General features: G+C 32.8%; 2 protein-coding genes across 2 annotated transcripts in view; one reads left to right on the top strand and one right to left on the bottom strand.

Annotated features, from left to right (window-relative positions):
• Positions 1–15,892, bottom strand: part of LOC149787947 (uncharacterized) — a 58,441-nt gene extending 42,549 nt beyond the window's left edge. Inside the window, exons 1-2 of the mRNA XM_089974213.1 lie at positions 15,707–15,892; positions 5,071–5,147 (exon numbers count right to left, since the gene is read on the bottom strand). Of these exons, the coding sequence (XP_089830339.1) occupies positions 5,071–5,134 (64 nt within the window). The 5' untranslated portion in view covers positions 5,135–5,147; positions 15,707–15,892. The remainder of the gene's footprint in view (positions 1–5,070; positions 5,148–15,706) is intronic.
• Positions 15,893–20,234: 4,342 nt separating this feature from the next.
• On the top strand, positions 20,235–23,676 carry LOC149787946 (uncharacterized). Its single transcript, XM_089975689.1, has 6 exons — positions 20,235–20,485; positions 21,393–21,461; positions 21,932–22,033; positions 22,548–22,599; positions 23,112–23,178; positions 23,557–23,676. The coding sequence occupies exons 1-6, from the start codon at positions 20,397–20,399 to the stop codon at positions 23,562–23,564; spliced, it is 387 nt and encodes a 128-aa protein (XP_089831815.1). The 5' UTR covers positions 20,235–20,396; the 3' UTR covers positions 23,565–23,676.
• Positions 23,677–23,750: the final 74 nt, after the last annotated feature.

Here is a 23,750-nt window from a genome sequence, read left to right as displayed (position 1 = left end):
GACTAAAACAAGAGAACCAGTTAAGCATGTTGCAGCGTTACCAAACTCGATCCGGATGATTATCATCGGACCATCTGGATCCGGCAAGACGCAATTGTTACTCAATTTAATAATGAGATGGATGAAGTGGGATAAGTTGTATTTGGTTGCTCCTAGCGTAGATGATCAACGATGCTACGAGGTGTTGAAAGATTTCAACGAGAATGCATCAGCGATCGCTAAAAAAAATGTTATTGAGTTTATTACGGATATCAATGATGCACCGGGTATTGATGATATTGATGGCGACGTTAACAATCTAGTCGTGTACGATGATGTTATGTTAGACAATCAAAAAAACCCAGCTAGGATAATTTCCAGAGGCAGGCATAAAAACACTGACGTGATATATGTCACTCAACGATACACTCAGATTCCAAAAGTAATTAGAGACAACTGTAATATTCTTGCTGTGTTCAACGGCGTTGATACACACACGCTACGAAATATTTGGCAGACATGGTGCGGCGGTGACATGGACTTCAATGTTTTTCGAAACTTTTTTAGTCATGCTCAGTCGACCCCACATGGATTTGTAACGATAAATTTACATGATCCTCGGACACGATATCGTATCGGACTTGACCAAATATTCGGTTAAATTGTAAATAGCCACTTAGCAGCGGGGGGGGGGGGGGCAATGACATCGACGCGGTCGTCGATGTGCTTACCGGACGCTGACGACGCTGGGGATCGGCGCGCAGAAGGTGTTAATTAAACCAAATGACGATTGGACGATCCCCCAACGACGTCGTCGTTTTTTTTTTTACCAGGCGCTGACGACACTAGATCGTTGAGTGCAGAAAGTAATAATTAAGCAAAATAACGATTGGACAAAATGTCCGATTCGCCCCCCCTGCTGCTTGATGAGGTTCGCGGCTGAGTACACGGTGTTGATATTCTATTCATACTATACATTAGACATGTATATATAAACAGTATACACCAGGGGTACACAATTCCTGGCCCGCAAACGTGTTGTCTGGCAATCCGGGTAAATTAAAACAATACAAAAATCTGACCCATGATTAATTATATTAAAGAAATTAGTGTTTGCGGCCCTCGAGTAGTCTGAGAAAATGCAATCTGGCCCATGGCCGAAAATGGTTGTGCAACCTGGGTATACACATAAAGGTACCAATGTGTGGTTCTCTGAATAAAGTAAAATATTATATATGCTTTCTCTGTTTTCACTACAGGCATATTGCTCATCATCGACTTAAGATGGCAACTGTGCCAATGAAGTACGTACGTTTGTGCCCACATCTATTACTTCCCCCCCCCCACACACAAATTTTGGGGGGTACTGCATTATTTTCTTCATCTGCCTGACCTGGTTGCTTATAACAATGTTCAGTCTATAACAAGGTCAGGTTCTATGACTCCCAACTGCTGTGTTATAGCAGGGTAGCACTGTACTATTTGTACATGTAAGCTGGATCCAACAGCAAACAACAGAGACAAAGATCTGCTGCTACATAATGTGTCAGCCAATTGAGGTCATTGTTTGTTCTACTAATTAGTTCTAACTAGCTAAACACCAACCAGCTAGTGAATATTGCAACAGCAGATCTGGGTTTGTGCAGTTGGATCTGACCTGTACACGAGTATATATATTAGGGATTACACTGACAGGGTAAAACTCAATTTGTGATGGCAAAATACCAAGAATGTCATCCTACCTGCCAATACAGGAAAGACATTCCTAAATGAATGAAGTTTAAAAAAGGATTTTTGATTTTTAATTGTTTTTATACTTAAGCTTACTAAGCACAATATCCAGGATAGTGCTGACGTGCTGTTACACCTTGTGCATACATTGTAACAGACACACACACTGAAAACCTTTGCCAAACAAGATACCCCTTCAAACTATGGTATGACTGACAGTTTTAAGCAATGGTGATTAAACCTTACAAGTCGATCACAATGACCTGTTTTGATGTGCAACACAACGATTATTGCAGAGGGACCATGGTGGCTGGCATACTGGACTTATAACTGAAAGCTGCAGATTTGAATCCTACCGCCAGACCAGCCTGGGTCAACTAACATGGTGTGTCCTTGGGCAAGGCACTTTACTCTAATTGCCTTGACACTAAATGACTCATCTGTGTTGCTGTACCATACATAACCAAACCAAATCCCAACATGCATCCACAAAATAACTTCTACTACAATCTGAATTTTGTCACAAAGGCGAAGCAGAAAAACTTTATTATTATAGTTCTTGTCCATTATTCCAACAAAGTTACTGTAACATGTTTCCTTCAGAACCTCCTTGCATTATTCTAAAAGGATATAATTACTTTATCAAATCCTGTACGTATGGCATTGATCTCTTGCCATGCTGTGTTTCTGCCATTCGTTCACAACTTAAAATTAGGTCCAAACGTACTGGTTCACTATGTGATAGACAAAAGGACCTGCTTGCCTTTTAGCTTTACACAACTTTGTATTGCTATATCTTTTGTTGTAAATTGTGGCAATCATGTAGGAGTCCAGAATTTTTCATAGATTGTCAAGTGTTTGTTTTGTATACGTAAGATATTTTTTCACTTGACAAAGAGCTTGTTTACCTGAAACACTGGGAAACCATTTTGAAATTTGCGTTGTTACGAATTTTTGTGTCCATATATATATACAGTGTGACCCCGCTATAACACGGTAGTTGGGAGCCATAAAATCCGACCGCGTTATATACCGAACCGTGTTATATGCAACCAAGTCAGTTAGCTGAAGAAAATGTACCCACACCCACAAATATTTTTTAGGGGTGGGTGGGTAATAAAAGCGGGCGGTAAAATACATGCTTTGTCCGCACAGTTACCATCTTGAATTGATGCATATTAAATGAGAAATACACCTGTAGTGAAAACAGAAGAGAACCATGAATTGGTACATATACGTGAATCCTGTTTATAGATACGTCTAATTTATAGCATGAATAGAGTATCAACACCGTCTACTCACCTGCGAACCTCATCATATACATTGAATCCACAATACAAGTGATTCCATCAAAAATACGCACACACAGCTTTAAAATATTCATCAATTATGTAACAGGTCATATTGGTCTGAATTCAGTGGAAAAACATATCACAATCACGTAACGAATGACGAAGCACATTTATTTTAAAGTACATACCAAGTCAGTAAAAGTTAGTTTGTGTTTTAAGCCGCCGTTGGCATAAACTTTTTCCCTACAAAAAGGAAACTTTCACAGCACAGTTAACGTGTTCCAGTCACGTTGGAAAATGCAAAAATCCATCGATTCCATCACTTTTATTTAAGCTTGGTACTGACTTCCTTTGATGAAAAGTTCTTTGCTGTTATTGAAAAATTGTAGTCAGCTTTCTTTGATGAAGGGTGCATGTCCTATTGAAGTCACTGCTATAGGACAGCTTTCGAGAACCAAATGAAGGCCCATTTCTTATTGTGGCGGCAACATCAAATAACTGTATTGCATGATTGAGACTGGTATTTTTTCCATTTGCTGAGTACGTTTTCATAACAGTCAGTGCTTCAAAGGGAATCCATTTCCTTTGAAATTTCACCAAACTATTGTATCTGTGTACATTTTTAAAAAGGAATTGGCCATCGTTTAGACTATTCTAGTTACTGTCCCTCCATGCCTACTGAATAAACCAATAAGTAAGATGTATTTTTATTTTTTATTTTTATACATTTGTGGTACTAGCGTGATGATGCCTTCCACACGTGCGTCTGAAAATTAACAAAGGGTCAGCGGATGATAGAGACGCAGGTGTTTTGATCACAGGGATTATTACAGAAAACATGAGCGTTCTGAAGGATTTAATTCTGAGTGAAACAAAGAGGAATTTTACCTAAAAATGTCAGTCTTTGTAACTATATTAATTACTTGCGAGCAGTTGAAAATCCGATGAAAGATAGATTATGAGACAATGCCTCATCTGGTTGGTTTCCGTTACCAGAAATGTCAACAACAAAAAAGCGGATATCTCACAACATACTGAACTTGTGCTAGATGTCAGGATAAGCGGATTATGATATAACAATGCACTGTTTAGACGGTTTGTCAGTATGAACAAAGAATTTGCTTATGTAACAATAGATACATTTCAGTGCATTTTATATGCAGTTTGCAGCTTTTTTTATGGGGCCTCTGAATTTCTGCACTCCAAAAAAATGGTTGTATATAAAAGTTTAAAAAGCCAACAATGTCGCCAACAAATAAAAGAAGCCACATGGTATGTTTTGCAGCCAATAAGGAAAAACAATCCCAGAATAAAAAAATTAGGTGTTTTATCTTCTTCTTACTTTTAAGAAAAAAATACTTTTTCATGTACATGAAAAATACATATAAAATTTCAGGAGCCAGGCCATGATCGTCTTGTATTATTCATATGCGATCTCTTCCCCAAAATGATAAGCAACTTTTTACATTTTTTTGTACTTTTTAAGAATTCTTTTTGTGCACAAGAAAAATACATGTATATGAAATTTTGGGAGCCACACCATGACCGTGTTATATCTGAATTCACGTTATAATGGAGTGCGTTATAGCAGGGTCACACTATATATATATATATATATATATATATATATATATATATATATATATATATATATATATATATAGACACAATATTAAAACAATTTTTATTTTTTAGGTGATTGCAGTTAAAAAGAATTAAAGTTAGTGGCATTTTTATGTCTATCTGCAATATGGTCATTTAAAGCAGTATTGTTTACAACAACCTGCACCATGCCTAGGATCCCTCTTAAATGGTCATCTCTGCAAAGGATTAAACTGAGGTCAGTGGTGTTCATACGTTTTTTGATGCAGTCATTCACACAGTGTCAAAATGCACATTTTGTAAAAAAAATCATGGTTGCTGGCTGCATTCCTGAAGTGGTCGCTCATGGCAGTGTATTTATATCATAAAATTGATCCATGCAACGCATTTATGTTTGTAAATGAACAGTGATCACTTTGTCTGAGAATCAGGTTAGTGTGAGCTTCAATACGCTGCTGTTACATACCAGGCAATTCAAAATTGTTGCACTTAGCCACCAACTTCAGTAGACCATCAGACCAGGACTTCATGGTAACAACCAATCTGAAAATAAATTTACATTTAGTGCACTCTTGTAAAAAAACAAAAATATATAATCATCCAAATAAGCTTTCAACTTTAAAAAAAATACTCTGACCTTTATGCATCTCTCCTGCTATGTATGTACACAACAAATCTTACTGAAGCAAACAAAGTACAGTGGTACCATGTGTACCCCCTCAATCTTTAATAACCCTCTATGCACATGTACATTTTTACCAAACTGGGAGAACTGTACTCCTTGTCTTAAAATCCTAGCGAGATCCCTGGGTGGGATGTGGTAGGTCATAACCACACACTCACATACTCCGTACCATTTGCGTTTCGTGGAAGGCTCATGATGAAGCCACAAATGGCAAATAAAAACAAAAACATGGAATACTCACCGTGATTGTAGGAGACTATGAGATGGAATTCATATGGGCCACTTTCAGAGTGATAACCGCTGGGCCCATAGCTTTGGTGGGCTAATAAATGAAGGTAATCCACTAAGTCTCTGCTAACATGATAATTTTGGTGAGAAGCCACCTTACATGGGCCTTTTCACAATGTTTATGACTGATGCTCCAGCATGAATCAACATGCATCAAACAAATACACAGTTGCCATTTCCATGCATCAGAAATGGGTCACATTTAAATTTCAAGTATTAAACCAAAGGGTTTGCTGAGAACCCTGTTGCATTTCATCTACATATATTACTTAGTGATAGTAAAATATTTCACATATGAAAATTTCATGCTGCTGAATGAAGTACTGATGCATGTGATAATATTATGGCAATCAAGCTTAATAGCTCCAATAGCTGCAGCAGGTTTCCATCTGAAGTAAACCATTTCACTAAAGAACTAAACAAAGGTGCCTGCAAATGATGGCTTATTATCCCAAACAACATGATCTCAAGAAAATGTTGACCAATAAGTGATTGTCATAACATTATGTGCTTTATAAACGGATAAACCTGGTGAATATAGCCTAGAAGTTAGTGGAAATATATGGAGACAATTAAACAACTCCTCCAGTTATAATTCTCCAGTTATAATTTAGCAATATTTGTCATGTTAGATGCTATATTCACTTACAGAAACATCAGCTGGCATCTTTGCTTTGGCATGACAATGTATTAATAAAGGTGCTGAAAATACAAGTTGCCAGGTCCAAGAGTAATGTATGCACAGATGAAAAATTACAAATCGCTGACATTCTTCAGCTTAACTTTTCACTGGTCTAACTCATCAAAAGGTGTTTTATAACTCTGAAAAGTAAACTTTTCATATTTAAAACGACACCAATATTAACTTAAAGTGTCACTGTGAATTAAAATACCTAAGTTAAGAATTCACGGGTTAGATGTGAAACTAATTTCCAGAGTTACAAAAATTGTCTCTCAATACATGTATGTATTTATCTATAAAGCCTTTCATGTCTGCTCCTGACACCCATGTAGGTAAATGAAAATTCACAGAAGTAAAGACTCATCCAAATGCATTGTAAGACCTCGATGCCGATATTTATGTTTTGGGCATCAAGATCTTACTGATCTTATAACAGTGCTGTGTAGCGTGTTCCAATGTCATTTAACATCAAAACGACAAATACAAATTTTCAGGAATATCTCTCACACTTGGCAGCCCATACTGGCGCTTTTCTAAAATTTAAAGTTATGTTTTAGTCAGACTTTACATAATCTGATGTCTTTTTCCTACTTAATTCAAATTCCCACACAAGCAAATGGACATGTGTTCAAGTTCCGCTGGCCTACATTTCAGTTCACTGGAATGCAATGGAAGCCAAGAATACCAAAGTCGGATGAAAGGATGATAAGAATCTTGAAAGAACCACAGCTATCTAAACACTTTCTTTAATATTATCTTGTTTTTGTTTTGTTAAAGTGTACTTAAACTTAAACTTATTTTGGAATTCCCAGCTTCCATTGCATCCCAGCCAACTGAAATGAAGGCCAATGAAACTTTAAAACAGGTCCATTTCTTTTGTGAGAATTTGAATTTATTAGAAAAAAGACATCAGATTAAGCAATGTCTGACTAAATCATTATGAATTTAATTTGTAGAAAAGCTTCTTTATTGGCTGCTAGTTGTGTGAGATATTCCTGAAAATTTGACTTTCATTACAATGTTAATAGACATCAAAACACGCTACACAACACCGTTATTTAAGCAGTAAGAAATAGACGCCCAAAACATAAATATCAGCGTCCAGGTCTTACATACCAAATTATATAGTAAACATACTTTCTCAAGGATACAATTCTGCATAGTTTATTCTTCTTGTCCTATTACAAAGGTACAAACTATTGTCTCTCATTGGGGAATGTGATTGGTCTTTCAAAAAGGTTTAAAAGCAGCAGCACGATTCACCCAAAACCACCCAAAACCTGCCCAAAACCACTAAAAACATGATGCTAATCATGCTCATAACTACAAGAAAACACTGGATAGAGTATTACTTTGTTGAAACAGACGACACGATCGACTGCCTTTATTTTTTCGATTGGAAATAAACACTGAAACAAGGGAGACAAATGTTACTATATTCATCACCAGACATAACTAAACACTATTCTGGACAAAATCAAATACAGTAATCAAAATTACATTACATCAAATGCGATTAACACAACATTACAATACAACGAACAACTGAAAGTACCAAATAATTTCTTTATAATAGATTTTAGATTTCTATCAAATATGGCATGTCTCACTGCCAATTAAAAATTTATAAATATGTACTCCGATTACGGTGCATAGAAACACCGGAACGTACCGAAACGCAATATTGTATATACCATAGCTGAAAATTGCGAAATTTTGAAAGAAAATAACTTTTACTATTAATAGTGTCTAATACAATTGTTACATAATTATAATGCTTAATCTCTTACTAATAAATACATAGTATGATTTATTAATAATGCCGGGATAAATAACCTAAATATAAAGATAGATGCAAAACTGCCTTGCAAATCATTTCCGTATTTGTTTGGGAATTTATATCACAACAAAATTATTTGGCCAGAGATTCAGAGTAGCTACATTTTCCATATCGATTGTTCAACGATAATAAAATTCAGAAGAAAAAAGTACACACAGTATTCCTATTATGACAGCTTTTCTTCAATACCCATGAGTATTCACTTCTTTGTCAATGGCATTATTTGCATATACTAGTAAAACATTACTCAACAAGGGCAACATCTCCGCCTTTTATAAGATGGCTGATGTTTTAATGCTGTGTAGTTCCCATTTCGCGGGTTTTACAAACGTACACACATGGCGTTGTGCAGATGCATATATTATTTTGGGATAAAAATTTTGTCCAACTTAAGTTATATATATATCTTGCAAAAGTGCTGTTTGAAGAAAAAGAACTTGATACAACTATCGCAAAGTTGTGCCGAATTGTCTTTCAAGCTGGGATTAAATGACGTGCAGTACAAGTCCACAGTATTAGCAGATGAAATACGTATAATAGTGTTATGAAGTCCAATGATAACCAATGGCTGCTGATTAAATAATCTCTATTCGTTAAATTATCATTTTCATTTTCATAATGAAATACGCACACTGGAATATTGTAAGGATAAGGAGGAGGATATCTTGTTCATTTAAATGACTTGGTGGACGGACAGTTCAAAGACTTGAGATGTGCATTAATTGGTACTAATGAATACCGACTCGCTGACAGTTACAGACAATTTCAAATTTCGAAGACGGACTGGAAGCACAAACTAAAAGAGATAAACTCGGTACAATGCAAACAACACACTTAATGTTGCATAATAATTTCTCCGATCCTATATAAAATCTTGCATGTACTATTTATGCATTTGGAAATAGTCCGCTATTTTCAAACCGATTTTCATAACTGCGTACGCGGCAAATCTAATGTTTTGATTGCAATGAAACAAGTATCTTTGCATGCCTGCTTTTCTTGTTCAAACAACTTAAGAAATCAATATTAAATCAATATTAATATGTTTTTATTATTAATAGCTGAAGCATTAAACTTCTGTATAAATTGCAATACATGCTGTTAATATTAAATTTTTTACTGTACGAACTGTCGCCAAAATGTGCAGTTTTCAGCTTCTTTTTAGTTTAATGTCGCATCACTTGCAGAAAAGAAAGTACATATTAATTTATTATATAACTACTGTTAAATGTCACAAATAAAGTGTATCAACAGTAAACTAATGAAGTTCAACTCAATTTTAAATCAAAGCATTAATACAATCAAAATAATACAAGTAATGTATGCAACAAATTCAACAAAAATTATAAACATTGCAAAGAATTTTACATAAAACCAATTCAAAAACTGGAACAATGGTCATTGATCTATATTATCGCGATTTCATTTGCGATGTTCGTTCCACCTTTGCACGCTTTCTTTGCCCAGGTTTTCGTCCCACATCTATTTTCTGCCGGATGCATTGGAATTTTCCATTGGATGAATGTATATACTTCGAAGTATTGGAATTTAGTTGCTTCTGTAAAAGTTGTGTAAAGATTCTTGTGTTTTCTGCTGATGTTTTTGAGCGCCAAATTGTTTCATCAATTAAATATGAAGAGGAAGGACCAAATAATTTATAATTGCCAGAGCCATATAGTGCGCGACGCAAATCTATAAACTGACCTTGAGTTACACTATATAACCTGTTGATTAATTCGGGAATCTTGTGTTGTTTCCAATCAGCAACCTGCTTAAGTTAATTATTGATAGATTCTGAGTTGTTGTTTGTCCAAAGACTTGTGATAGTTTTGTTTTTTAGTGGTTCATACACGAACATTTTAATTTTTTGACATATGAACTTTTTGAAGTACTGTTCGAAATTGGGATATTGTTTTAAATACATTCCAGATCTTCTTCTCGCTTCGCAAACTCAACATCATCTTAACTGAATATTAAACCACTGTCTTCATTGAAAAGCATACGAAATATTGATTTTGTGACAAGATCGTCACATCCATGTTTATGCAAAGAGTGCCGAATGTTGTCTTTAACATGCTTAGTACAATATAAATATTCTGCATTACAAAAATTCGATCTTAGAGCATTTGTCAAAGCTTTTTCATCTTCCATACCAAATATAAACTTATCATCACCAATTTTTTCACGAATATGTGAAAAGAATTTGTAATATGTGTTTTCATCGGACTCCCAATGAAAACATAGTGGACCTAAGAAAATAGGGTATTGATCAGTTTTCCTGTTTATAATGCTTCTATTTTTGTACGACATTGCAGTTACAAAGACCTTACCCAAGTTAAAAGTTCGGTCTATTCCAATAATGCTTTTATCATGTCCTGAACAATTTTTGATCAAGTCTAAAATTTGTTCTGTAGTATACAGTATAATGACCGGGCTTTTTCTTTTTGTCAGAATCACTTCCTGGACAGTCATTTGTGTGAAGCTCACCTAAAATTTCTAATAAATCATCGGCCAGATTTTTATTTCCTGGTTCAGATGTTTTGATTTTCTTTTCTCTATAAATTTTGTCTTGAATTTGCCTAGACGATTTTGGCGCAGTAAAGCTATCTTCCTTATTCATCTGCAAATATCTATCCATAGCCTTTGTCTCTCCTATATCATTTACAGCTTCTCTTAGAATGTTTGGATTTGTTCGCCTATAGGACTCATTACGCTTACTGTTTCCATGTGGTTGATTAATTTTTAATGACCTTTCCCCACAGTATTCTACAACAGCAAGTTTTTGGATAAAACTGATTTGACTGGGTGCCTTAATTATAGTTGTTACAAGTTTTTTAAATTTTTCATCTCCTTTAAGCTTGGTGTAATATCTGTGGAATGAAAGTACCTCTTCAGGTTGCGGTTCAATGGGAATATACGTAATATTCTTATTTTGTACCTGTTTCATACATATGAAATTGTTTTTTGTATAAACCAGACACAGTCTATTTTCTGATTCAAGCAAAAACGTCTGGTTGACAGTAGTTCCCGCATGCGTGTCCCATACACCACAATCATCGGGAAATTCATGTTTGCCTTTATGGCTATTACCAGTTATGTCTATTACAACATAAACATTATTTTTAGGCCCTGGGGGTATATCAGTTTGGCAATTGTTGGTTTTAGTGAGAATCGATAAAATGTCTTCGTTGTTTAAAAATTTACCATTTTGCTTCAATTTATTTATGCAACCTTCGTTGTTTTGACACATAAAAACTTCATTTTTGTGATGATCTGCACCATTCTCGTTCTCCATAGGAGCATTAAAGCTAGAAATAACACTGTCTAATGTATGTATGTATTTATCAGCATATGCTTTGACTTCATCATCTCCGACACCATCATCTTGTCAGCATCATAACAATAAGTATTGTTACCATCCTCGAACCAACTGAACGATAGTTGACGAACTTTTAATGGCAGTTGTTTGCGTGATTGTGTGGCTCCATCATCATAATTGTTGTCATCATCAGCTGCTCTCTTTGTTGTCACTTCGCATTTATTCCACGTTCTATAACGTCAGTGACTGCCGCAAAGTGCTTCAGGTTTTAATACACATTTGGCTCCGGCATTTTTCCTATCGAATACCACAATACGGTCAACGGTGAAGCGGACTCGAGCGGATTACTTAGATAAAAGATTTTGTTGAGGTAGATCCCGGCACCATCTTTATCACCATTAACATTTGGGTATATGCTTCTTATTTGGTGCATCATGACATCACTAAGAGCTAGTAAATGCCAAGCATTGGAAAAAGCTCCACTTGTACCAGCATCAAAACATGCTTTATCGTAGTCGCTGGATACCAAGTATAATTCATTGCTAATTGGGTGATTCATATATGCACTCATGTTTTTCACCAACTGTATACATGTTAGATATCTCAATTGAGTTGCAAGAGCTTAATTGCCAAAGAGTAGTATAGAAATAGCATTATACAGGCAGTTCCCATCACCTGTGGTTGTTATGGGATTACCATATACGTCGTCGACGTAGTTGGCCATGATATATGCAGCGATGGGCTTGGGAAGTCTGTATGTTGCTTCACATGAATAGATAGCCGGGGCTTAAAAAGCAGTTTTCTATCAACAGCAGCAGTTAATTTATCTAGGTCTTTTGATCTTGCAGCCTATAAATGATATAATATTATACAAGTTAAATTACAATTATAATGAAATGATTTAACTCAATAAATGAAATCATGAATTTAAAATCCAAATGATCTGGTATTAAATAAAATGATTTAAACAACAAAAGGGATTGATAAATTCTGAATTCAAAAGACGAATTATTAAATGAAATTATGTAGTCTAATATGAAATGATTTAACCCCAAAAATGAAATGATATATTCAGATTCCAAATGATCTGGCATTAGGTGAAATGGTCTGAAGAACAGAATGGAATGATGAACTCATATTCCAAATGGCGTGATATAAATGAAATGTGTGGAAAGTAAACAGTCTGATTCCAAACAGCATTACAATTTAAGGTCAAAATGTATATCATCTAGCGTAAATCCAAACAAACAAAAGGAGGCACTGCTAGCCAGACCTATAATCTACAGGCATATTATCAGCATTAGGCTGAGATTTTTGCAGACGACATTTAACATCAAAGAATAGTGTTTCTTCTCTTTGATATAAACAAGAACTATGTTTTCCGATCAGCATAAAGTGACTATCCACATTAATGAATGTGTATTTTTTTAAAAAAATCTGCCTTGTACTGTGCGAGTTTTCAAGGCTTCAAATCAGCCAGATCTATCAGCTAAAGAGATTAAATCTTCATCTTATTTGATCAATAGTAATTACCGTGTTTAATGGACTAACACAGCATGCACACTAAACCAACAATTTGTTGCCCGCCACTTTTTGTGTCTCGTGTTACCAGCCATATGTACATAGGCATTATTCGTCCAAGTTCTATATCAAAGAATTCTTCTTTTTCCTACATTTAATCTAGTTTGCATTGACATATTACTGGGTTTTTTTTCTTTTAGTTTTTATTAAAAATAGACGTACCAGAAACAATATGCAGATGGAAAACTGGAATGGAATTATAAAACTACATGATATTAATAATTCATTCGAACTAGATATTCACATCAATACAAAGTTATTATTTCAGTACGGAAAGACTAAAATTTGGGGTTATAAAACAAGATGAAATGTGGACAGAAATTGAAACTACAAAAGAAAAATTTAACTATTATGCAAATTGATAAAACTTGTTGATCTCCAGTTGAATGTGCATTTCAAAACCTTTATTTTAATTAAATCTAATTTATATTTTAAATTATTTATTTTAATTTAATATTTTAATATTTTTATTGTCATAGTTTCTTCAGTGTTAGTTCTAATATAAATATAGCCATATATTAATACCATTTACTGATAATACATTTAAAATATAGCCATATATTAATACCGTTTACTGATAATGCATATAAAATATAGCCATATATTATTACCGTTTACTGATAATACATTTAAAATATAAAAATAGTAACGGTGTCAGACATCACAGTTCGAAACATGTTAGAGATATGCAGCTAAAATATTATCCGATTTTAGTTACGGTGTACACAGAATATAAATATCATCATTTTATTACTTCATTTGGCTATTCAATTCTGCTGATGATCCCTCGGCATGCTTGAAATGGTTAATAGGGTACTGCTCTAGTTTATCGTGCTTACAAGCACAGACAGAAGGCTTACTTTTATGTTAAAAAACAACCATTAACTAAATTTGTCATTTACTCACCATCCCGAGACGTTGTAGTGCACTGACAAAGTCAAACCTTGATCCATTCAAAGAACAACAGGAGATACACACATAATCCAAATCCAATTCTCCCCATTGTCTTAGTTCTTCGTCACTCATGGACTGACACTGTATATGGTACCAATTTGCACACGTAATACAGTAAACACACTCAAATGCACAAGTTGTACTACAACTACAACAAGGATATTTCTTGGCGCGTTTTGGACCCATTCTGCACAATTAAATTAAAATAAAGATATATATATATGTCATGTAGCAAATTATACTCGTTGAAGCATAAATTCTAAAATGATAAAAATTGCTATTGCAAACTTTGTATATATACCATTTAAAACAATTACCAAATAATCTCACCATTCTCATTAATGTTAGAACATCCTACCTTTTATTTACTCACGTCTTTGATTTGTACCACCATCTGTAACTTCCGTGGACCGCCGCTTTGTCAAAGCATGTATTAGAATAATAGTTTGTTGCATATGCATTGTTTGCCTTAAACTATAGAAATTACAAAATAATTCACCATTATCATTCATTGTAGAACACGCTATTTTTATCTACTAATTTGATTTATACTGCCATCTGTAACTTCCGTGAACCGCCGCTTTGTCAAAGCATGTATTAGAATAATAGTTTGCCTTAAACAATAGAAATTACAAAATAATTCACCATTCTCATTCATTGTAGAACTCCCTATGCTTATCTACTCACTAATTTGATTTGTACAGCCATCTGTAACATCTGTGGACCACCGCTTTGTCACTTCATGCACTCAAAGTTTTTGCCTAACATTTATATGTATGTATTTATAGATCTTCACATCTGTCTCACATCAATGAATCACACGCTCAGAAGATTGCTTTATCATTAGCATTCAGTTTTAACCAACGACAATACTATTCTTAAATGCAGTGAATTGAATTATAAAGAAAATAATGCATAAGCACTTAGTTTTACAAAAATAAAAAAATAAAGAATCAGTACCTTTACATGATTTCAAAATTTTATTTTTATTTAAAATGTCAACAAGAAACATAATAGACTGCTATAGCCCTTAGCGACAACAAAATGTTAATAAAGACAATAACAAATACATGTAAACATTTTATAATATCGTGCATATGTTACTGTTGTCATTCTTGTTGATTCACAATGAGGCCGTTTGTACTTGGAACATACTGGGTCCGCCTTTGACTTGATATGGTGATGAATCCAGTAACATTTGTCTCCCTTTTGTCATTTCCATTCGATGTAAATAATAAATGCGGCATAATTTGTCTTCTGTTTCAACAAGATAGTACTATTTCCAATGTTTTCTTGTGGTTTTGATTATATTTCATTTGATTTACATACTGTTTGTGGTGGATTGGAGCAGGTTTTGGGTGGTTTTGGGTGAATCGTGCAGCCTGTTTAAAAGGGAACTATGTTTGCTGTTTCGGTGGATAAGGTTGCTGATAACGATCTCGATTTAGCTAAATTGCACACACAAACTTTTATCGCAATTATAACACCAATTTGGTACAATGCTTCCACAATGCACATAGACAATTAATGCTGGCATTGTCTTTAATTAGACATGCATCCTCGAAAACATGTTACATTGCAATATTCGTACTTTTCCAGTTCCTTTCTGGCTGTGTATTGTTGTCAGGTGCTCCTATTGTGAATGTATCATAACGCTTTGTGCACGATACACAAGAAAAGAAAGGTGCATACAACAACTGATATATTTCAGCTACAAAGAAATGCATTTAACCAATTCACCTAATCAGCCTACCATATACAAACGCAGTTCCGGAATTACCCAGTGTCTGCCGGTTTTTTGTAGCCTCATACTCTGTGTAGATATAGGTATAATAGCAACTCATTTCTGGCGATCTCAGCCTTGAGCGATCAGCCATAGCTTGTCTCGCCAGTTCTCGTATTGGCTGAGGGACCGATCATTGTATCCTCATACTCTCTGTAGATAAGAAGCTTCTTGTGAGGTAACTAATATGCGTAATGCACCGCCGAACGTTCTAAGGAAATGGAAGAATGCGTTTGTTTAAAAGTTACCTGTACAAAAATGACTTAAATATTTTTACAACTGCCTAAACATGATACAACTTGAAACATGAATTGCAACTTAACATTACTTTTTTCTCATAACCTAATATCAGTATGTTTTCATGATATCTTTCAATTTCTTATATAATTAATATGCTAACATATTTCCACAATGCAGACTTTAAATAATCTATACTCATAAATCAAATTTAAAATGTATTTACCATTAACTGTAAATTAATTATTTACATTAATTTAAACTTGCACAATTTTAATAATTTTAAATGTTACAATGAAGAAAAAAGCTTACTTACTAGCTCGCACTTTATCTCACACGATAAAATTCAATGATAACAATAGAGTAAGATTTAACACTATTACTCAGTAATAACTCCTTATATAAAATTTAATAGTTTGTACATGGTGCAGTAACTTTAATTAAAAGGTGGCATGAAGAAACAACATGGACGTTTCATATGGTGTCAACATTTAATGTGTCTAATTAAAGTTAGACATTTGTATAATTTTTTTCTCGTCAATTTTCCTTCTTTAAACATGAAAAAATAATTCCTCTTCTTAATCCACTTTAATGGAATTTTTTCTTCTGCTTTTGATGTCAGGACAAGTATGATCAATTAGGAATGGAATAATTACACTTGTTATACTTATCATTAATTTACTGTAGTTTAAGTTATGTAATTTCTATTGTAGTTATGTTAATATTATTATAAGTATTATTATCATTATTATTATTTACATTATTATTAATTTATTCATTCATTCATTCATTCATTACTTAATTAATTAATTAATTAATTAATTAATTAATTAATTAAATATTAATAAATGGATGAATTAATTTATTAATTAATTAATTAAAACATATGAGATTACTTTGGAATGGATTAATTAAATGTACTATCGAATATAATACCTAAAGGTATTGTAATATAAAATATACATACTCTCTCTGTATTTTCTCACCACTTTTTTTCCCATTTTATTTGCTCGTTTAAAATCCATCTAATCTATTCTGTAGCTAAAATTAAGCTATCAAAGTTATGAATCACACTTACACAACCAACGATGTACCATGGCATATACTATATAATTTAAGTTTTCTTCGTGTTTAATGTGGTACGTTATTGCTATGCTTTGGTTGTTATCTCCCTTGCTAATTGTAATATTTAGCCAAGAATAGGATCAAGATAGTTATTGAAATCTGCAATTGCAAAATTTTATGATGAATACAAAAGGTATAACACTCCGTACTTGTTGTAAAAGACACTAATCTTTTGACAAGTCGTGTCTGCGCCTGACAGTGAGACAGAAGAAATGCATTTTAGCCCTTGTAAATACCGCTAATAACCATTTACGAGATAAAATTAAGAGGCAATAAGTGCTGCAAATTGCCACCAAGCAGAATGCAGAGCACCTATTAAAGAAACTATAATTCAAATTTATGTTAATGACTGTTCATTTTCATGGCTGCGCGTTATACATTTCTGTAATATTTCAATACCAGTGAATAACAAAAAGGAAACCCATTTTCTGTTAATTCTTTCTAAACAAATAATTTAAAGAAGATCATTTTTATTTAAGTCAGTAATGTTTATGAAAATGAAATAGCGAGTTTATAAATGACTATTTTGTTCAAGGTGGGATCTGCAAATGTGGGAATATTACATCTTTCGATATCCATGTTTTTTGCGGTCGCACTATTAAACAACAGATGGTGTTCCATCAAGAATATAGGAACATTATGACAGGTTGAAGAGTAATGATAGGAAAGGTAGAAATAAGTGAAATAGTGGCGAAATATGTTTCCGTTCCTTCATAATCAGACAAAATACTTGTGATTGTGAGGCATACAATGTTCCACTCCTTATTGTGATCACTGCACCATATACACTTAATTCCATAGGTCTTAGGAGGAAAACTCATGATAACCCCCTAATGTACTCCCAAACAGTACAGAAGTGATGTTGTCTAAAGAAGTGTTAAAGTAGGCAAGACACGGAGAAACTGAAGTAATTTGTAATTAAAATATTGTCAGTTACTTAAAATTTAAATTGTGGAAATGTTTTATTAATGTTTTAGGTATGATGACGAAATGTGCAGATAGTAAAAGACAACTGACGTCAACTCATTTAGGAGACCGATTGTGAACCTTGATTTGATGACTGTGTTATCATGAAATTTTTCCCATTTATATGGCAGATTCCAGTGTCAGCAAGCTGCATATTTCATGTACGAATAATGTGATTTTTAAGTTGTCTTATAACCACTTTGGATCCACAATGTATGCTTTAAGAATTAAACAATTACCAATATTTTTTAATGATATATTTACTTACTTTTTGCATTTAGGTGTAAAGGATTTGTTAATTTTGTTTGCAGTTGTTTCAACACCTGTACGAAAGCGAACCCAAAAAGATGGGAGAACTCGGGTATATTTATTATGTTTAATTTGAAATAGTAACTTGTGCTTGAAACAGTTGCAGGTTAAAAACATGGATATTACCAGTATTTGATTATTTACCAACCTTTTGTATATCAGTAATTGTTTCAAGTCTTGTAATTTTCATGTGTCAGCTGCCTCAGATTTAAATATCCTCAATTGTTCAAATTATTTTGTATGAATTATGATAATTACTTGAAGAATAGAAAATTCTCAAATTTAAATCCTCCATATATGTGCAGTACACTTTTCATATAATATTAAATCTTTAAACTTCTGATCTATCTGTCATCATGTTCTTTTCTTTTGTTTCAATATTTCAGATGAGCTGCCAACCCAAAGGAAGAGACAGAAGAGAGAAATTACATCTGACCTGACCCTTAGGTTAGGACAGATATTTGATATATAAAATGCCAGTCACAAGTAACAAAAATCAAAAAACAAAGTCAACTTTCACAACCCATATCTTGCATAGTATTCATGAAAAAATGTGTCTGTCCTGCATATAAATGTGTTATTTTTGTAACGGTAATTTGGATGACCCAGAAAACTTCTTCACATAATTCATATAAAGAAATTGTTTTCATACTATAATTGTCTGTCTCTCGTTTTTACTCATCCAAATTTTTACATTTTGACACCTTACATTAATTGATGTTCTGTTATTATTACATCTTCTAAATTGTTTAATAACATTAAAAGTGCTATGTAAAACATTCAGTGTTTTAAACTTTATTACATATCTAGGTTCATTTTATGAATATGATAGTTTTGTTGCTGATCATGCACATGTTTTGCAGACATGTTGTTTAACCAGCTAGAGAAGAAACTGGAGATCAAAGGTAATTATTTACTTTCTCTGTGGAAATTTTTATTCATAATTCCCATTGCTTTAGTTTGTACTAAGACTAAGGGTACATTTTCAAAATAAGACTCATATGAGATATAAAACTGTAATAATTTATACAGCATTATAATTATCTTCAAAATTAATTTCTCTGTGAAACAGAATTATATTGGAATAATGATGAGAAGCCAATTGTGCATTTAATATGCATACATAGCTGACACAGTTTGAATTTTTTAAAACCATATTATTAACTGGATTTGACACAGAACAGGAATGGCTATTTGGAATAGGTCCAAATAATCCTCCAATACTAATGACACTTGAACACACTCTTGTAAAGTTTGTAAACTTCCTCCATATGAAACGAAAGTATGTTAATGTTCACTCTAAGGCTGTATTGTTCTTATTACACAAGAAATTCTGACCTTTTTAATAAAACAATTTTTTTCACAAATTATGACTACATTTGTTACAAATTTGTACATATGTTACCTTAATTTATATACTGTATATATATATTTTATATACATATGCAGTATGTGTATGTGCATGTGTGTATATATATATATATATCACTGAAGCAGTAATTCATCCAAAATGAATTGTCAAAACAAATACAGCATTTGTACATTTTGTGAATTTTAATTTTCCTTGGCACTATTGTGCTGATTTGGTGTTAAATGCAAATTTATGTCCTTTAAACAATCATATCATACTCATTATAACGTGTAACATCCTTTCTCATTTAGAATTTTCATATATAAAAAGATGGAGATTTGGAAATCTGATCTTCAAAGAGTTTTAACAGGACAGTAGCTTGATGACCATGTCGTGGACTGCGTTTTAGTGTAAGTGTTTCAGTCTTATTCCTAAAGGGATGCTCATGAAAATTTTCTTTCATTCCAGTCTAATGTCATTTTTTGGAATAATTGAGTGAGTGCTAACATATCTGGCCAATGTATTAGTTATCATAAGTGATTTATTAAATTAAAAATCAATTTACTGTGCACTCTGCAATAATGTATCTTTAAATAAATTACCATATAATTCAGTTGCAAATGTCCAAACAGGAAAACAGTCATAGCAATTACGAGTCTTAAATGTTTCAGGATGTTGAAGGATCAGACTGGAAGGTCAGATTTTTCAGTACAGCTCAGTTCATTTGGGACTCAGATTCAGTCTCACAAAATGGATATATGGTAGGATGAATGCATCATAATTACCTCTGTAACTTGTTTTCTCATGTAAATGGCAATCTACATTATTTGGTTACAATCAATATTCTTACCCAAAGGATTAAATTCAGAACATTCTGTGAAGAGTATTAACTACTTCAGTGAAAGCATGTTGTTGGGTTTCAATCCCATTTCATATGTTGAATCCTTTTCTTTCTTTCATCCAAAATGAATTATCAAAACAAATACAGCAGGTTGTTCTTATTTAGACCCTATGCAACAACATGTCACACTAGCAGCTTTGTTCAAAGCAATTTACACACCAGTGTGTAAGATTCTTGTATAAGTGTTATATATATATATATATATATATATATATATATATATATATATATATATATATATATATATATATATATATATATATATATATGTGTGTGTGTGTGTGTGTGTGCGTGTGTTCTCTATATGGTCCTTTGCAACTATATGTTTCATTAGGACCTTTGTTCAAATCATCTTAAATAGACCATTTACATTTCTACACTTTGAATTATATATACACATGTATAGTGTATTTATAAAGTATATAAATGAACACTATGCTTTTATAAGATATAGTTAAATATCAAGAATATTAACATAGTGCTATAGTGTGAATGGACAATAAAACAACATTGATATTTTTTTAATTCTTTCACATGGTATATTAACATAGTGCTATAGTGTGAATGGACAATAAAACAACATTGATACCTTTTTAATTCTTTCACATGATATTTCTTTGTCGGTGATGTAACTTGGATTAGGACACTTTGTTGCTGGTTGTCCTACACATTAATACATTATTAATTTCGTTTTTGAATACATTGATTGAATTGTAGCACAGGCCACAATATGTACTGTACCCTGCTATCTTCATGTAACATTTTAGGAAGCTTCAGCGAGAAATAAGTGTAGAACAGGAAGAGTGCAAGTTTGCTTTGCTGCCAGGTTGTAATAAGTAAGTACAGAATGTGCGCTGTTTCTGCAACTTGTTGGGGTTTGTGAAGTCTGGCTGAAATCAATATATCACATGTTTCTTAGCTACATGAAATTTGTATTTGTTCTTATAACAGTCAGATAGGATTGAAATGAACTTCAGCCTGTTCATGACGTTGTTTTAGTTTAACACTGACCACGTTTCACTTCAAACCAAGAAAAATAATATGAAGTGAACCTTCTATGCAGATATAGGGGATCTATGCCACACCATTATATCAATTTTTGTGCTTTATAAATGTTATCTTTTCCAGACACTTACATAGTGCAGATATTTTACATTGTTCCACTTAGAAAAAAGAATTTCTTGTAACTTTGCACGCGCTTTAGGTGATAATGTTAGGATTTGGTAGAAGTCTTCTTCACTGACTCTATTACTTTTTCAAGAAATAAATATTTCTTTTTAAGACATCATCATGTTTTCTTTCTCAGTGTCCATTGGTATCTTGCTGCAGTAAATTATGTGGGACATGAAATATTCATACTGTGTTCGTTGAATGGAACATATGATGCAGTTGCAAGAAATCTACAAAGGTAGACAGTGTAACAAATTCCTGTTTCCCTTGTTCTTGATATAATTTTTACCATTAGAACAGCAATGATATAAAAATGTTGTCTTTTTACCTATATTACAACACACTCTAAATCATTGTCATTTTTCCTTATTTTATTAGTATTAGCTAAAACTAATAATACATGTACCTATATATATATATATATATATATATATATATATATATATATATATATATATATATATATATATATATATATATAGCTTCTTTAAATATTGATTATTGATTTTAATAAGATGTGAATGATTATCAGGAAGACACAGACTCTAATCTTTGGCTCTAAAAGATTACATTATCTCCAAAGCATCTTAGATCTTATCAAGAATTTACTTGTATGTTTGGAAAATCTCATCTGCTCCTTGAAATGAAGTATAATCTCTCTTCAAAGTCTTTTGCTTAAATACCATATTTGAAGTTTGTGTACGTATTGTCTGTGAATGTACTGATTGCATTTTTATTCTTCAATACTTCAGGATCTTTGAAACAAAAGGAAAAATTGATAACTTCAGAGTTATCTACCCCAAGGTAAATTTATTTCTTGCTGTAATTAAACCCCACATTTTGGTTAAATGGTGTTATTACATTTATGATTTGACTGTTATGGGGCAAAAACTTATTTTTGGTAAAAGAAACTTTACTCAGTGACTGTAAATTAGTTTCCAAAATGGAGAAGAAAAAATGTGGACATACTCAAAATTTAAAATACAGCTGTAGCAGGTGTGTAGGTAGAAGGTAAAAATTTGCAATTAAATTTTAATATAATATTCAGTATGAACACAAATACACTCAATACATCAGCATCTTTTTCATTTCTTACTGCATAATATACTGAAATAAAAAATTAAGCATTTAAATTTAGTTTGATTTATGCCACACATGTTTTTGCATGATAAGTCATGCCTATTATTATTTTGCTGGCAATATCACCAATGTTAAGAATTTTTTATATGGTATCGTACTGAAGATTTTGCACTTTTGTTACAACTGAGATACATAACCACACTTTAAAGGGTTTTGTCGAACATTATTCTTTACAGGTGCCAGACGAATGGGAGGGATTGCGGTGTATTTGTCCTCATGTTTGCCAAAGTGCTAATGCTTCAGGTATTTAAATATTTACATGTGTTTTTATAATAGGATTTAGTTTCAAATACAAGTTTTAATGTTACAGGCAGGAAGATGACAAAAAGGCATATGTATAGTATGAACACACTCATGCACATCTAAAATCATACTTGTAGATAAATGTTTAATTTTAAATATTTTGTGTATATGCCTACTAAGACAAAGTAATTTTTTCACTTATGTAAATACTCATTTTAGCCATGTAGCTTATATATGTACATGTTTATATATGTCATTCTGGCATGTTTTCCATTAAATATACTTGTGTTTTATAAAAGAAGAAAGTTGTTCATACTTTCTTTTTTAGTTTTAAAGATATCTTACTTATACACAAATTATGTGAACATATCGTTACAGGTAAATAAGAACTTTGACGTGAGGTGGGACAAACCAGTTGATCCTAATGATGTAGAAAAAATGGACGAAGTGCTATTTGTGATTTAATTATGTCTGAGTTAGATGAAAAATGATTTCAAAATCAGATTTTAAACTCTTAATTGTGGTGTGTATCATGTAGATTGTTTAGTGACAGATTGTTTTAGCAAAGTCAT

The sequence above is a fragment of the Sinohyriopsis cumingii genome, chromosome 11 (assembly GCF_028554795.1).
Source record: "Sinohyriopsis cumingii isolate HCF-2022 chromosome 11, ASM2855479v2, whole genome shotgun sequence".
NCBI classification, from domain to species: Eukaryota; Metazoa; Mollusca; class Bivalvia; order Unionida; family Unionidae; genus Sinohyriopsis; species Sinohyriopsis cumingii.
Note: the sequence above shows the minus strand (reverse complement) of the source record. Positions and strands in the feature narration are given on the sequence as shown.

What these genes read in the sequence shown, in the direction of transcription:
- LOC149787946 (XM_089975689.1), top strand. Translation starts at nt 20,397, where the DNA reads ATGTTGAAGGATCAGACTGGAAGGTCAGATTTTTCAGTACAGCTCAGT. An exon ending in GTTGCAAGAAATCTACAAAG is followed by an intron (nt 22,034 to 22,547) that starts GTAGACAGTGTA and finishes TCAATACTTCAG; the next exon opens with GATCTTTGAAACAAAAGGAA. An exon ending in TCAGAGTTATCTACCCCAAG is followed by an intron (nt 22,600 to 23,111) that starts GTAAATTTATTT and finishes TATTCTTTACAG; the next exon opens with GTGCCAGACGAATGGGAGGG.